Here is a 15000-nt window from a genome sequence, read left to right on the forward strand (position 1 = left end):
TCCTGGAAGTGATGTATTGTTGTGTTCTTGGAGTCCGTGCCGCACCTCCATTCCGCCATGCATTGAAAGGTCAGTGAGCTAAGCAGTAATAAACTCATAGGTTGATATACTGAGGAGTGAAACAGGGAAACAATAGCCACTGAGTGTGAGCTTATATGTCAAAAAATACGTATATTATCACCGTATTCAAACAAAGAGTAATTTACAAAGGCAGGTGCTGATAGGAGAAAACATGTTGCCAGTAACCAGAGAGAGCCTTCCCTGCTGCATGGAGCCCAGAGGTGCTCTGACTGCTCAGGCAGTGCCAGGGCGTGGAGCTGAGGCTGTGGGCATGTGAGCTGCAGGAGCTGCACGTGGCTGCAGGAGCTGTGCCTGGCTGGGCTGAGCTGCACTGTGTTCCTGGGGAAAGGCTGGAATTAATGCACAGCTTAATGCCTGTTGGAACCAGTTGGTCAATTTTGGCTTTGCCATTCCAGTGAGCGGTGTGGCTCTCTCAGGGGCAGAACAAACGCTGCATCCCCACACGTGCACTGTGTCATCTCTGTCTGCAGCTGACTGCAGGCTGGATGCTCTGCACACAAGTGCAGCGCTCAACATCCAGGTGAGTGCAGTGTACCCCCGTCACCTGCTCCAGGGACAGCTGCAGTGCCTTCGTATTGTCCGTATCTGCTGAATTCCTTCCTCTTGTGCTTCAGGGCCAACGACTCCTTCGGTTTCTTCTGCAGACATCGTCTTCTGCATTTCAGCCTTGGAACGTCCGCTGTCCTGTGTCAATTTACAGAAGGAATGTTGGTTTTGAATATGAATTTAAATTTGGATGGGTACCATCATTCTGGACAGAGCCCTGTAGCCCTTGGTCTGAGGGGAGCAGGGGCAGCAGGTCCTGGCAGTGGATATTGGGCCCAGGTGTCGCCTCCTGCATGTGGAGCAGCGGGGCCAGGGTCTGAGCTGTGCACAGGGTGCACTGGGTGATGCATCATATCATCTGCGAACCTCTGAACAGGCAACAGAAATAATTTAAGGAGACGATGAAATGTTTTTATTATTCCCATGAAATTATATGGAATTATAGTTTTAAATGAAGGTGACAGGTTTAAAAGGTGCATTTTAGCGCAAAGTAAATGCTGTGCTGTCTCGGGGCTGGGCAGATGGCCGGAGGGGTCCACGCTGTGCAGAGCGCTTGGACTCCGGGCAGAGCCTGGGCAGGAGTGTGGCCATCCCTGAGCCGGGCTGCGGTGGTGCTGCCACTTGGAGCTGCCAGGCATGGGCGCTGCAGCGGGGGGGCAGCTGGGCCCTGAGACCTGTGCAGGGAGCATGGCAGCATCATCCTGTACAGGTGTAAGGAGGTTAATTGGGCTGGGATGTACGTGGCTGCATCACGCCTTTAATGGAAACGTTGATTCAGGAAGCCACAGCTCTAGTGATTTCTTTACAACTGTAATTATTTTTAAACTTTGTTTTCTACATTGTTGATGACAGCTTGGCACCATGCCTGCATGACCTGATTAAACTTACAGATTGTCAGCCTTGATCTATAGGATGCAGAGGAGAATGCTGACTGAGCATCACTTTGGAAATTCTCTATTTAAAACAGAAATTAGATTTAGAGTATTGTTCCCAAAAATGCGGTGGAAGAGCACTGGTGATTCCAAACACATCGAGTGCCCCTGCGGTGACAGCAGCTTGCTCCCTGTGCCTGCCCCGTGCCCCATTGTGCCATCCTGTGCCTGCTGCCACCTCCTCGACGCTGCTTTCCATGTGGCCATTTCTGGGCCGTTGCCTCGATTCTGCCCCATTTCCCCTTCCCTATGGGAGCTTTCAGCACTGGTCGCCTGTGTGGAGCCAGAGATCACTGCAGCCAAGTGCCTGGTGCCAGCGGAGCCGCAGCTCCTCCTGAGCCACTGAGCTTGAAGCAGCAGCCCTTTCCTTGGCCCTTTGTGCCAACACTTGGACTTGCAGGAGCAGAATCCAGTTGGGCAAGTCTCAGGTGGAGGAGGAGTGCGGTGCTCAGATCCATTTGGAAGGAAACGAGAAGAAAATTTGTACTTCCAAATAAATAATGCATTTACGTTTAGCATGTGGTCTTGCGTCAGTACAATGTAATGTATTGGGATAATACCAGCCTTGTGTCGATGGAGATACTCCTTGGAAAACAGCCAGAAGGTGTATGCATCTGTACTCATGTGGATACTCTAAATACTTACAATGAAGTATTTAAAAAATCTGCAGGGTCCTTTAAAAGCTGAAGGAAGACTCTGGCAGGGAACTGTCAGGGTTCTGTAGGATGCTGGGAGCCCATGGGGTTGGTCTGCGCCGTGCTCCGTGGGTGCTCCCATGAGGACAGGGCCGGGCAGGGCAAGGGAGCGGGCAGGGGTGGGCAGATGCAAGAAGTACTGACGGTGTTTTCTCTTGTTCTCTTTTTTCTGCCCAAGGTTTGAGCATCCGAGGAGCCCAGGAGGAAGACCCTCCCGATCCCCAGCTAATGAGACTAGACAATATGCTTCTGGCAGAAGGAGTCTCAGGTCCGGAGAAAGGTGGGGGATCGGCGGCAGCAGCTGCAGCCGCAGCAGCCTCTGGAGGGTCTTCAGATAACTCTATTGAACACTCAGATTACAGAGCCAAATTGACCCAGATCAGACAAATCTATCACACAGAGCTGGAGAAATATGAACAGGTCAGACATCAGCCTCTCAGTTGTTTGTGTCCCCACTGCTGCCCTTGCACCTCCGCTTGCCAGCGGCCGGTGCCCAAGGCTCCGGTGGCTCTCCCTGTTCCGGCTGCCTGTGCTGCCTGCAAGGGCCACAGGGCGCATGTCTGCATGCCCAAGTGTTCTCTGTTGTCTGTAGCTACATGAAGTAGCACCCAAGCCAGTATTCCCCCTTGCAGAGCCAGCCCCGGATGGAGCATGCTGTGTGTGCCCCTGGGTGGCTCAGGAGACTCGGCATGGTCGTGGGGCTGGGTGCACTGTGTGCTGTGTGCGTGCTGCTGGCCACCCACAGGGGTGGGGAGGCTCTGGTTTCTCAGTGAATGACTGCATTGGAGCGGAGGGAGTGGGAAGTGTGGTGCCGTGAGACCTTCAGCCCTCGCAAGCTTCTGGCGGTGCCTTTGTTTTCCGCTCCCAACGGTGTCCTGATAAAGCCGGCAAACCCTGAGCCCACCAGCTCAGTGAACTCCATCAGCGGTGGTTTCCTGAATGGAGCAGGGGAAGCCCTGCCCTTGGCCCTGCCTGTCACAGCAGTGTCGGTCTGAACAGGCCCAAACCACAAACAAGATGAGGAGTGGCAGTAAAACCTCTTGGAGCTGCGTGAGCAGAGAACCATGCGCCATGCAGCCCCAGCTGCCTTCCCACAGCTTCCCCCCTTTGCTGTGCAGGGCTGGGTGCCTCTGTGCCAATCTTTCCTCCCTCGAGTGACCCCACTCCACCCCAAAGACACCAGTGTCCTGCGGGGCCCCTTGAGCTCTCACACAGTGGTGCCCAGTGCACAGCCTGCAGCCTGACATGAGGACAGCCGCCAGAAGAGCGAGCGCCTTCCAGCAGGAGTGTGTCTGCTGCAGCCACGGGGACGCGGGCTGGAAACAGATCTGGGGCTGAAGCAAATGCAGGTCGGTGCTTACAGCTGTTTCCTGGCACGTCTCCTTTGCCTCTAATAAGTTTAATGATGTGGGGGAAGCAGTAGCATTTTTAGCCCTGTAGCTCCATTTACAAAGGTTTCAACTGAAATGTCACAGCCATCCGTCCACACCACGGGGAACTTTGGAGGATGCTCAAGTGCTGCTAGGAGAGAGAGAGAAGTGAAGCTGCCCTGAAACATGTACGCTTCCCCCGTTGATGCTGACACCCAGCAGCGTCTGCTCTACAGAAATATGGTAATTTCCAGCCCTGCAGCAAACTGTCTCCTGCTCGCCTGTCTCAGAGCAGCGCCTGTCTCAGCAGTGGAGGGCTGGGGCTGAGCGTCGCCGTGTGCCTGCAGCCGGGCTGCTGCCACAGAGCAGGGCCACCCCGCACCCAGCAGGGCAGCTCCCACAGCACTCGCCCGCACAGCCCACACCGAGTCCTTCCTGAAGACGCTCTGCAGACGGAGTTTGATGCTGACGTTTGTTGCCAGCTAGGGGAATGCGCATGGAAAAAAAAAGAAAGGAAAATGGAAAGTGTGTCATGCCATCACGCAGCTCTCCCCTCGCTGTGTGCCAGGAGAGATGGTCGTACACAGGCAGCTCCTTCCATAATTTACAGCTGCTATAATAGAGATGACATATTGAAAGCTATCTTCTATAATTACACTGAAATACATTTTTTTGCTGTAGGCGAAAGTACTGTAAGGGTCCCAGGCCTCCTGGAGCAGCTGGGAACCTGCTTTCTGAGTTCACAGATGTCTTCTGGATTCACCCCAAATTGGGGTGAAGTGTGGCTGCTGTGAAGACACCACCACCCCCTCCAAGCACTGTGGCACCGTGCGGCTGCGGATTGTCTGGGGCTATTCCTTCTCTTTTCCTCGTGCTTGCCTTGATGAAGCGTTAAGGCTCGCAGAAGCATCCTGCACTCCTACAAGGTTTCTGAGCAGGTTAACAAGGCCATCACTTATAACCTGACATTATTAATAATGTCTCAGGCACCAAGCAGGGGCCTGAAAAATAGCACTGAAAGAGGGATCAAGTAGCTCGGACGTTATAAATAAACAAGAGAAAACAAGACAGAGCATCGGCAGCGCCTGACCGTGCTTCCACTCGGCTGTGCTGCGGGAACGCCACAGATGGGAGATGCTGGGGAAACAGATTAAAAGCAGGCCCTTTGCAGAGATGTAACCAAATGAGGGCTTGTCCAGCAGTTTAAGTAAATTCAGGGAGAGATTTTTGCTTCTTCAGCTTTGAAACAGTCTGTTTTTTATATCTGCGGAGAATCAAAAGCACTTCTAAGTAACAGTTACCATTTGAATAGTAGTTTGAAAATGAATTCCCTGGACTCACAGACAGCAGCCATGTGATGAGCTGCGTGCCCGAAGCGTTTCTTCAGTGCCAGAGACTTTGATTCAGCAGCACCTCCCGGGCAGCCCGAGCCCCCCACACCTCAGGAGGGCTGTGGCTGCACCCTGGTGCATCCTTCGCTTCTGCGCATCGCTGACCAGATGACCAAAGCTGGTCCTTTTGTCAGCAGTCGGATGGCTGAAGCAGAGATTGGCTCGGGGCTCCCACAGTGAGCGGCCAGCATGCAGCAGGGGCTGGTGGCTCCTGGCACGGCGAGGCCAACACACCAGGCGCCCCGTGTCAGAGCTGCAGTGCCACACAGGCCGGGTCTGCCTTTGTGCAGGACAGACCTCCGCTGGGACGGGGAGAAGGAGGGCACCTGGAGCAGCCCCTGCTCTGCGCGAGGCGCGCAGCCTGGAGGGGTTGGGGCAGGCTCCTTGTTTTTGGCGTGAGTGGGGACAGCGGGCAGCGGGAGTGGGTGCTCTGTGGCACCTCGGGTAGTGTGAAGCATCCAACCAGAAAGGAAGAAAAATGCGCAAATGGCAAATGCGGGTCAGACAGGTCGGGTAGCTGCACCTGGAGTTCAGACTGCGGTGGGAAGCCCGGAGCACTGTGGCTGCAGCACCCAGCGCTTTGTGCTGCTGTGGTGGGGCACCCGCGCTGCCCCCAGCCAGGCGCTGCCTCCCAGCGGTGCGGCGGGGAGGTAAATCAGCCTGTAATTTGCTTTCAGTAGTGTAAAGAAAAAAAATCACTTTGCCTGAAGTGTATGCATCTTTCTTAAGGGTGTACCCAGATTTTAATTATCTAAATGTAAATACTTAACGAATTTTACTTAGAGTAATGAGCTAAAGTGCACACTACATAAATGAGATGTTCTAATTAATCATGTATGAACTACTGGTTTAAAGAAAAGCTATGTGAATTCTGCGAATGTTGGGCTATTGCCAAATTGCTAATCAGCATTTGCATTCATAGATGGCTTCACTTAATAAGTTGTGAGACGTTCAGCAAATGTTATAGGAAATTATGAGTTTTTAGATGCATAAACTTTTCACTTTTAACTCTTTCCCTCACACTAGCTATTGAAATGCAGGAAAATAGCTGAACACGTAATCGTAAGACAAATCATAGAATGATAGAATGGCTTAGGTTGGAAGGGACCTTAAAGATCATAGAACTCTAGCCCTCCTATCACAGGCAGGCTTGCCAACCACTAGAGATTGTAATGATATTTTTAACCTTGACTTTAGGAGAAAAAGCTGAGCTGGAATCAGTTAGCTACCTAATGCACATGGTCTGGTTGTGCGCTGGATGCACAGAGTGAAGACCTTCAGCCTTGTTTGAAAGTGACTGCAGCTCTGCAGTGCACGAGGAGGGCTCCTTGTGCAATCGCTGTGTGCCCCTCTTGGCCTCTGAGAAATGCTGGTGGGGCTGAGTGCTGTGTGCCCTTGGCCCGGTCCCTACCGCGCTCCAACTCTGTGCCTGCAAACCTGGGGCTGCACCGCCATGCTCCAAGCAGGCAGCAGGCCCAGGGTTTGTTTTTGAAAGAGATAAAGGAAACATAAATCAGCATAGTTTGTGGCAGCTTGCAGCCTGCGTGGGGGGAAGCTGGGATGCCAGCGTGACAGCCACTTGGTCACGCAGAGGCTCAGATCAGCAGAGCCTAGTGATGATGCAGCCTGCAGAAGTTTATATCATCGTGTCCTTTCGCCCGCATAGTCTGGGACTGGTGATGGATGGCTGCTACAGCCTCCGCTCCCCAGCGCCTGGCTGCGCTGTGAGGCCAGGCTGGGCACAGCCGGGCTGTGACGCCATGTGCAGGAGGGGGCTGCACAGGGCTGCTCTGACAGGTTTAAATTCCCCAACCTTCTGTGGGGAGTTAAATCCTCCCGTGCTGCCTGCCTGCATTCAGCGCACCCCTGGAAGTGCTGGCTGCTGGCAGATTGTGCTCATGCATCTGAGCGTGCGCTGGCCCTGCTCGCATCCTCCTGCCCCTGCTCGCATCCTCCTGCTCCCAGCCACTTACTGGTGCCTTCCAGATCCCACTCCCCATTGGCTGGCTGAGGCACTGGGCTCTGCTCACTTCATGGATGGGAAGGGATAAGGGCAAGGAGGAATCGTGCCAGTGCTGGCTGCTGCAGTCTGCTCCCATGGCTGTGCTTGGGGATGGGGCTGCGTGAGGGTTTGCATGCTTGTTGGGTGGCACAAAACAATTTCTAAGCCACTCCTTCCTTCCTTTGCAGGCATGTAATGAATTTACCACACATGTGATGAACCTGCTCAGAGAACAGAGCCGAACGCGTCCCATTTCTCCTAAGGAGATTGAAAGGATGGTGGGCATCATTCATCGAAAATTCAGCTCCATCCAGATGCAGCTCAAGCAAAGTACTTGTGAAGCAGTCATGATTTTAAGGTCGAGGTTCCTCGATGCCAGGTAAGGCTGAGATGACTGCCCCTGCTCTTGCTGGGATGGGGGGGCTGCTGCTGGCAGTGTTTGTGCCGAGCGCTGTTCCATCACCGCAGATTATTTAAATAGCTGCAGGTACCAGCATCTCCCAGCATAGGGCCATAACCAGCCCCACAACATAGCCAGGTTTCCTGGGAACAATGTGCCACAGCCTGAGGCTGGTTCTGAATTAGCAGCTGCTTGTGCCTGAGATAAGAAAGGTGTTGATGCTTCTGAAGGCCAGATCTGCTGGCCCCTGTCCCAGCAAGCTGTCATTTGAGTAGGGTAGGTGGTGGCAAAAGAGGGGCTAACAGCCGGGTTTGCTGGGATGCCCCAAGAAGGTGAGATGCTTCCCTAACACTGTACCTGCCACAAGAGCCTGGCAGCTAGCTGAGCCCTGCAGTGCAGGGAGAGCCCGTGTGGAGCCTGCCGTTAGCAGCCAGTGCCTGCTTCACACCTGAAAGCTGTGAGGAGCTAAACAAGAGCAAAATAATTTTATTAACAAGGAGGTCACTGGCAGGTGTGGCAAATTAGGGTAATTACAAACAGTTGGAGGAAATGTCTATGGAGAGCTCCAGTAACTGCAAAAGGTAAAGCTTGCAGATGCACATTTTAAAGTGATTTCTTTAAAAAGGAGGAAGGTAAATAAGGCAAAATGAGCGGAAGCACAGTAATGAGATAAATGCAGCTCTAGGGAGAGTCTGCCTGCTCCAGGATACGGCGTACTTAGCAGCACTGTGATACTCCTGGAAGAGAGCACTGGGGATTGCCGCTCGGCTGCCTGCTGGCCCGCAGCACTGCTGGTGATTGCAACTGGCCTGGAGGGAAGGGAGCTCTGACTGAATGTCTAACTGGAGACTCTGTGAGGAGCTTTCAGAGCGGCAAGCAGCATGAAAGAAGACAGCTATGCAGGTGCTGCTGCTGTGGTCCTCGGCCTGGGCAGGCCGTGGCCTGCACCTCAGGGAGTGCCTCAGCATTGGGGCCCGCGCTGCCCTCAGCAGCGTGTGTGGGCTGGTTGGCTCCCTGAGTGCTGGATAAGGACATGGCATGCGGATGGCCCTGCTGTGCCCACCCTAGCAGCCCTGTATGGGAGCCCTGGCTGAGTGATTGCCGTTGTCAGCAGTGGAGGTGTCGTTGTGGAGCAGGCAGTGCGCTCTTCTGGGCTGAGGCTCTGTCTCCATGCCTGCCCTTGCCTCATCTCCTGCTCTCTGGCCACAGGGTCTCAGCCTGCATTGTGTGGGAGTTGTCTGTGTCCCTGGGAGGAAGACCCCTGTGCAGGCTGGGTGACATTGGAGGCAGCGCCCGGACCCTGGCCGGGTCAGAGCTGCAGCCCTCAGCATGGTGACGGCGGGGCTGGGGGGTGTGGAGGTGGCTGCGTGCTGCGTGCCGTCCTGCCGGAGCTCTGCTGGCACTGGAACAGCTGTTGTTTCCTTTTCTCATTTCAGAAGGAAAAGACGCAACTTCAGTAAACAAGCCACAGAAATATTGAACGAGTATTTTTACTCCCACCTCAGTAACCCTTACCCCAGTGAAGAAGCCAAAGAAGAGCTGGCAAAGAAGTGCAGCATCACGGTATCGCAGGTAGGCAGCAGGGGGAGCGCGACCCCGTTCCCCCGCCGCTCCCTGGCCAAGCTGCCCCTGCCCCAGCTCAGGGTGGGCTTCGGTAGGGCCCTGTGACGCGCGGGCGGTCCTTGCCCTGTGCTCTGCCCTGATCCTTTTGGCTCTTTCACTGACAACGAGTGGTTTCAGGGCTCAGCAGGGAAGCAGGGCATGGCTGAGCACTGCGGCCAGGCGTCCTGCAGCAGGCAGCTGGGCTGGTTGGGGCGAGCTGTGTGTGGTGGTGGAAATAAAAAGGTGGAAACGGCAACGGCCTGCTTGGCGTCTGATTTCTCTGTACAGTCAGAGCTCTTCCTAGCTGAGTCTTATTGTCCATTATGAATTTGTTACAACTTTCCATTATTTCAGGGAAACCCAGTTTATTGACAAACATATAATCTATCTCTATAGATCAGAATTTCTTTGATTAGTTGACGTTGTTTCTCTAAGCTAGGCAGTCGTGCAGCCTCTCGATATTACTGAAGTGACACGAGTGGTTTCTCTGTAGCAAAAATGAATCGGGAAGATTGACTCCTTTTATCTTGTATAACAGATGTTACTGTAAAGTTAATGCAAGAAAAACAGCATCTCTCTAATCAGAAGGTCTTAATTCCATTGGCTGGGGCTGTTTTCTGTACAGGCCAAAATATGCGTACAGCTTGGAGCTGGGTCCTCACAGTAACATTCAGGCCGATGACACCAATACATCAAACTTTCATTCACTGTTTCCTTCACCAGTTTAAAAAGCAAAATTACATGTTGTGTTTCTTGTGGTCTGTATGCTTGACAGAAAGCCAGAATAATCCCACAGCAAATCTGGCACACACAGCTTGGGAAAGGTTACACTTGGATGGCAGAAGAGAACGTTCACCGGCAGTGTCCCTGTTCTCCAGCTGTCCCATTGCGGGGCTGCATGCCATCTCCTCCCAGCTCTGTCAGCTCTGCTTATCAATATTTCAGGTCTTTTAGAGGAACAACGCCTGCGGCAAGTGTGTTAACTATTAATGATTGCAGGCTTCAGTATTGGCATTATTAGCAGCACAACCTTTAGCTTTATAATTAAGACTTGAGTTGAGATTTACTTTATAAGTCTCCATTGAATCCATGAAAAATTCAGGCTTTTTATTGAAGACTTTCAAATGAAATCTTCTGTGAGAAAGGCCACTCAGCTTCCCAAAATCTGATCTTATTTAATTAACTTTGAATGTGCCATCAGATGTACAAACTCTAGCACAACTGTCCTCTGCTGTGAAAGAGGCCAGCAGAGTATGCTTGTGCCATACTTGCTCCTCTGCATGCAGCATGTCCTGCGCTCCTGCTGGATGGGAAGCATGTGTGCCCAGTGAAGGTGAGGGATGGAGGTGGGAGTGGTTTCTCCCAGTCCACTTACAACTGTCTGTGGTGATATGCAGGAATTTTGTTTTTCCTCTTGGAGAATGCTCGTAGTGAGAAGGAAGCAAACGTTGCTGCACTGAGCCTGCTGCACGGGCAGAAAATGGTGTTTGTGGCCCAGAGAGCCTCCTTTGGGGAGACTTGGCACGGAGCTTGCTTGCTCTGAAGTTTCTCCTTTGTCACTGCTAGCATCACACAAGTAACTGCAGCCCTGCAGACAGCTCTGGGCAGCTCTGCCAGCCCACAGGTATCACTGCAGCTCTCCCAAATGCCTGGAGCCAGCCAAGCAGCTGCAGAGTGCTGGAGGACCTGTGCAGCTTGGTCCACAGCCAGGTCTCATTGCTGGTTTCAGTCATTTTGGCACAGTATGGCTTACTGCAATTCCTCCAGTAAGTGGTGTTTGAAAAATCCCCCCACAAGAGCCAAGGCGGCTTGCTGTGTAGTTAGGAGAGCCAACATCATCAACATGAAGTTGGAGAAGACAGAAATCGGCTCTGCTGGCACAATGTAATCAGGGAAAACACGCACACTGTGCTGGAGAGCACAGCAGACCTGCTGAAGAGATGTTTTGTGTCCAGCCAGGAGCCAAAGAGCTGTGCCTGGCAGAAGAGGAGTTGGTGATCCTGGAGAGTGGGCGGATAAAAAGGTAGACCTAGATAAGGCTGAGAAGGCTGAAGGAAATGAGATGGAGCGTTTGAGAAGCCATAACTGATCGCTTCTAGTGCTAATAGATCTGATTGCTTTCTTAATTGGCTGTTTGGTAAGATTTAATGTATATGTTGTAGAATGAAATAAAAGGCAGGCAGATGGTCCAAAGGAGTAGCAGCAGCAGTCAGCCTGTAATGTGAATATAGGTTTGCCTCTTTAATATTTGATACGAGCATGAATTAGTTGTTCCCTGAATCCATTAGGAAGCCTGGGTGAGTGATGGGAGTAGCTGCATTGCCTCCTCTGTACCACTCTGCACATCCTGAGCTTTGAAGGGTGACATTTCCCAACCTAAGAGTAAGGACAGCGTTAGCCACAAAGCATTGACAACATCTGGCAGAGATGCAGATCTGGGGCAATGGCTGAAGTTTCAGTCTGGGAAGGTGAGTATAAATGGCTGGAAGAAGCCCCAGACAATGGGAAGGCCAGAACGTTGGGCAATGTATCACCTAACAGGAGAGGAGCATGCAGTGAGAGGGGGGTGTGCCTCTGATCAGCTGGTTACTTGTATTCCTGGTAGATGTGCTTTCACCACTAGAAAATGTGCATACTGTGGCTATCCTGCTCTTTGATTTTTCTGAGGCGTTTCCAAAGGCCATATGGCAAGACTGCAGGATTAGCTGATATTTACTAGGTCAAACTGGGCTGAAGTCGTCTTTCTTTGTACTGAAAAATGTATGTATTTTTGAGGCCATCTAGCAGAAAAGCTCTGAGCATGCACTGTAAAATAGCACAGTGCACGCTGCTCTAGTGCTTGGCAGCAGAAGTCAGAGGATGCAATCCAGAAATCGGGTAAATTGAGCAGTCATTTAAAATACTGGCAGGAGTAGCATCACCTGGGATGAGCAATGGCATCCAAGCGAGTGACTGAGCTACACCTTGCACACGGTTTTTATGAAAAATCTCTAAGCAGATATATTTCCAGTCCTGACCAGGATTCCCTCCAACATTGCCTTGCCTGGCGCTGTGCCCAAGCTGCCTCCCTGGCTGCAGAGGCCCTGGAGGTGCAAAGAGCTGGGAAATGAGAAGGGGGAAAAAAAGCTAACTGTTGGCTTTCCAAACTCCTGGCCGTTTCTGTTCTTGTTTGATGAAGAAGCTTGGTCCTTTTTCTGTCTGAGCTGGGCTTCCCATGCAGCCTCTCCTCACAATGATCCAGTACTGACTTGTACTGTCAGTGTCTTAGGAATGCTGGGGGCAGATTCATGTTCTCCCTCAAACACTTAATTAGTGAGAATTTTGGATCAGCCTTCCCCCCTTAAGCAGCTGACTGGAAACTTTGCTGCCGTGGCGCTTCACTGAGCTGCAAAGAAACTTGTCTCCCGGAATCATTTATTTGGAGGTGGGAGGTAGATGGTTTTAGTTTTGGTACTGGTGTTTAAATTACAGTGTATAGAAAGTGTTTCAAGAAAAGCATAAAGACAAACTATTTATTAAGATGAACACCTCACATAATTTCATTTTAAGAGTATGGAAAAGGTAATTCTAGGGGAAAAATGTCCTTAACAGAACATTGTTGGCTGTAATTTAGAACCACCCGATCAGCACGTGTTTGCGGGAGATAAACTGTGTCATCTGTTCTCTCTGCGCCATGGCTGCGAGGCTGATGTTTTATACTTTTGCAGATGAGTCTCTTTCAGGGTGTCATGAGCAACTATCAGTCTATCATATGAGCTATAGAAAGGGCATAGTTGTTGCTGAAAGCATGTCAGTGGATTACAGCAATAAAATTTTTCACTGCTTCAAACAGAAGAAGAATACGCTTGACAAGAGAGTGTATTTAAAAATCTTTTTAAAAAGAATGCAAGCGCTGATTTTCAGCATCTCTCCCAGCCCCGCTTCTTCTGCTCTGTTTGTTTTGGTAAGCACACTGACGTGGAGAGCTGCGGATTTATAGGCTCTTATCCTTGACTTCATTTGGGAAGCAAGGAAAAAAAGATTTGAGCTTAAATAAATAGTTTCTAGATGTAAAATTGTTAGCTTTAGAACACGTACCATAATCATACCATGCTTATTTTCAGGTTTTTTTGTCTGTTTTGTGTCATTTGATTAGGTACAGAATATAAACAGTGCTACAAACCCTTGGAAACACGATGGAAAAATTTCTGTGATCCATAAATATTTAGTTCACTTATTTCAACAGCAGTGTTCTTGTGTCAGCTGGTTCTCTGCAGAACGAGGCCTGATTTATCCCAAGAACGCAGCCGGTGCAGAGACAAAAAGCAGGCACGTCCCATCCCAAATCCCACACTAGGCATCAGGATGATTTAAGTAATAATTTATTGTCTTTTTATTAAACATTGCAATTAATGTGATAAATAAGTACAACAGTATTGTTTGAAATGTAATATACAATTAAGCCCAATTAATTAATTGACCTTCAATGATCAGGAACAGAAAGATGTTGGTTTTTAATGTGAAGAGATAGATAGTTTGTTTCAATGGAAAGTGTGTTGTGAAGCAGCTCACCGTGGAGACGACTTCCATTTTTAGGGTGAGCCCGCGGTGGTGTGAGGAGCCAGGCCACGGTGGCACCAGGAGCAGGGCACGGCAGCCCCACCGGGTGCCCCGGGCAGCCTGGTGGCCATGGCAGCGCTGGGTGCCGGGGCAGCACTGGGGCAGGGCGGGCTGCGTGGAGCCAGCAGGACTCTGTGGGGACGCGGCTCATCCTGCCTGAGCTGTGCCCCGGCCGCGTCCTGCCACCCGTGCTGGCCCTGCGCGCCCTGCGGCGGCTGATGTGTGGCGTGGGAGCGCTGAGCCCTGCGGCCGGGAAGCAAAGGGCGCTGGGCTGTGACGTCCCTACCGGGGGCTGCAGTTGCACAGCCCGGGCCGCTGTGCTCGGCTGGTATGGAGCGTGCGCTTTGGTCTCAGGAATAGTTGAACGTTTCTGGATATTCATTTGGATGTGGTATACGGGTTAAACATAACGTACGATTGCTGCTCCTCTCATTGCTTCCAATTAAACCTTGCTTGTTAGTTTAACCTCTAGGTAATCCCATCAAACAATTGATGTCAAGGAAACACTGCCCACAGTGGCTCTGGATGAGTGGCCATTAATTTTAATTGCCTTGATATTAAAGATTAAGAAGTATTGGGACTAGCAGAATGGAAACGATCTGATGTCAAGCAAATCCACTCGATGAGGCTTCCCCAGGCTGCTGGTGATATTAAAATTTTACTGTGAGAATTAAATAAACCTTTATTAGTGATGGCTGTTGTTTGATTGGTCCGCGGGTGTGCATAAACAGAGGGATCTCGTGCACATCCACGGACAATAGTTGATGTACAGAGATTCCTCAATTATGAAACTGTTAATAAAGCATAATCTGATTGTCTGCAATAATTATTTGCTAGGTTTCATTAATGCATTATTGCTTCTCTGACTGACAAGATAAATATTAAGTACAATATACAGGATACAGTACAGTAGACAGTACTATATAGGGAAGAGAATGTATAAGGTACGCGTCTTGAATTACCGTTAAAAGCTGGATGCTTTTCATTAATTGTGTTAAAAGCTGCAGCTGCCTAAAGCACAGGTCCTGTGGCAGGGGCCTTGCTGGGTGCTGCGATGCAGTCCTGGGCTTGCAGAGGGGCCGCGGAGCTCTGCGGTGCTGCTGGGATGTGGGAGCAGCCCGGTGTCACTGTGTGCCTTGCAGCGTGGGGTTTTGGTCCCTCATTGCAGGGCATGGCTAATTGCCGCTTGTGTTGTTATCAGTCCCCTCCCCTCTACCTCTGTCTCGTTACAGATGCTTTTTTGTCTGGGCAGCTTTGGCTGTTGCCTGTGTTACGAACTGAGGCTGTTGTTTAGCTTTGTTGTAGCGCTGAAGTTAAACAAAGGCACTGAGAAACCATTGCAGGATCTTTTCTGAACTGCTCCAGCCGTGACCTCTGCACGG

At 51.0% G+C, this 15000-nt stretch overlaps 1 protein-coding gene across 6 annotated transcripts in view; it reads left to right on the forward strand.

The window, feature by feature from the left end:
• PBX3 (PBX homeobox 3) overlaps positions 1 to 15000 on the forward strand; it is a 98922-nt gene that overhangs the window by 76901 nt on the left and 7021 nt on the right. For 3 of the 6 annotated variants that reach the window (XM_021414028.1, XM_021414024.1, XM_021414029.1), the window contains exons 3-5: positions 2433 to 2674; positions 7206 to 7396; positions 8854 to 8989. In XM_021414028.1, the coding sequence (XP_021269703.1) occupies positions 2433 to 2674; positions 7206 to 7396; positions 8854 to 8989 (569 nt within the window). Of the gene's footprint in view, positions 70 to 2432; positions 2675 to 7205; positions 7397 to 8853; positions 8990 to 15000 lie in introns of all 6 variants that reach the window. The other 3 variants (XM_021414026.1, XM_021414027.1, XM_021414025.1) reach the window with 3 other exon arrangements.

This window comes from Numida meleagris, chromosome 16 (assembly GCF_002078875.1).
Source record: "Numida meleagris isolate 19003 breed g44 Domestic line chromosome 16, NumMel1.0, whole genome shotgun sequence".
Taxonomy (NCBI): domain Eukaryota; kingdom Metazoa; phylum Chordata; class Aves; order Galliformes; family Numididae; genus Numida; species Numida meleagris.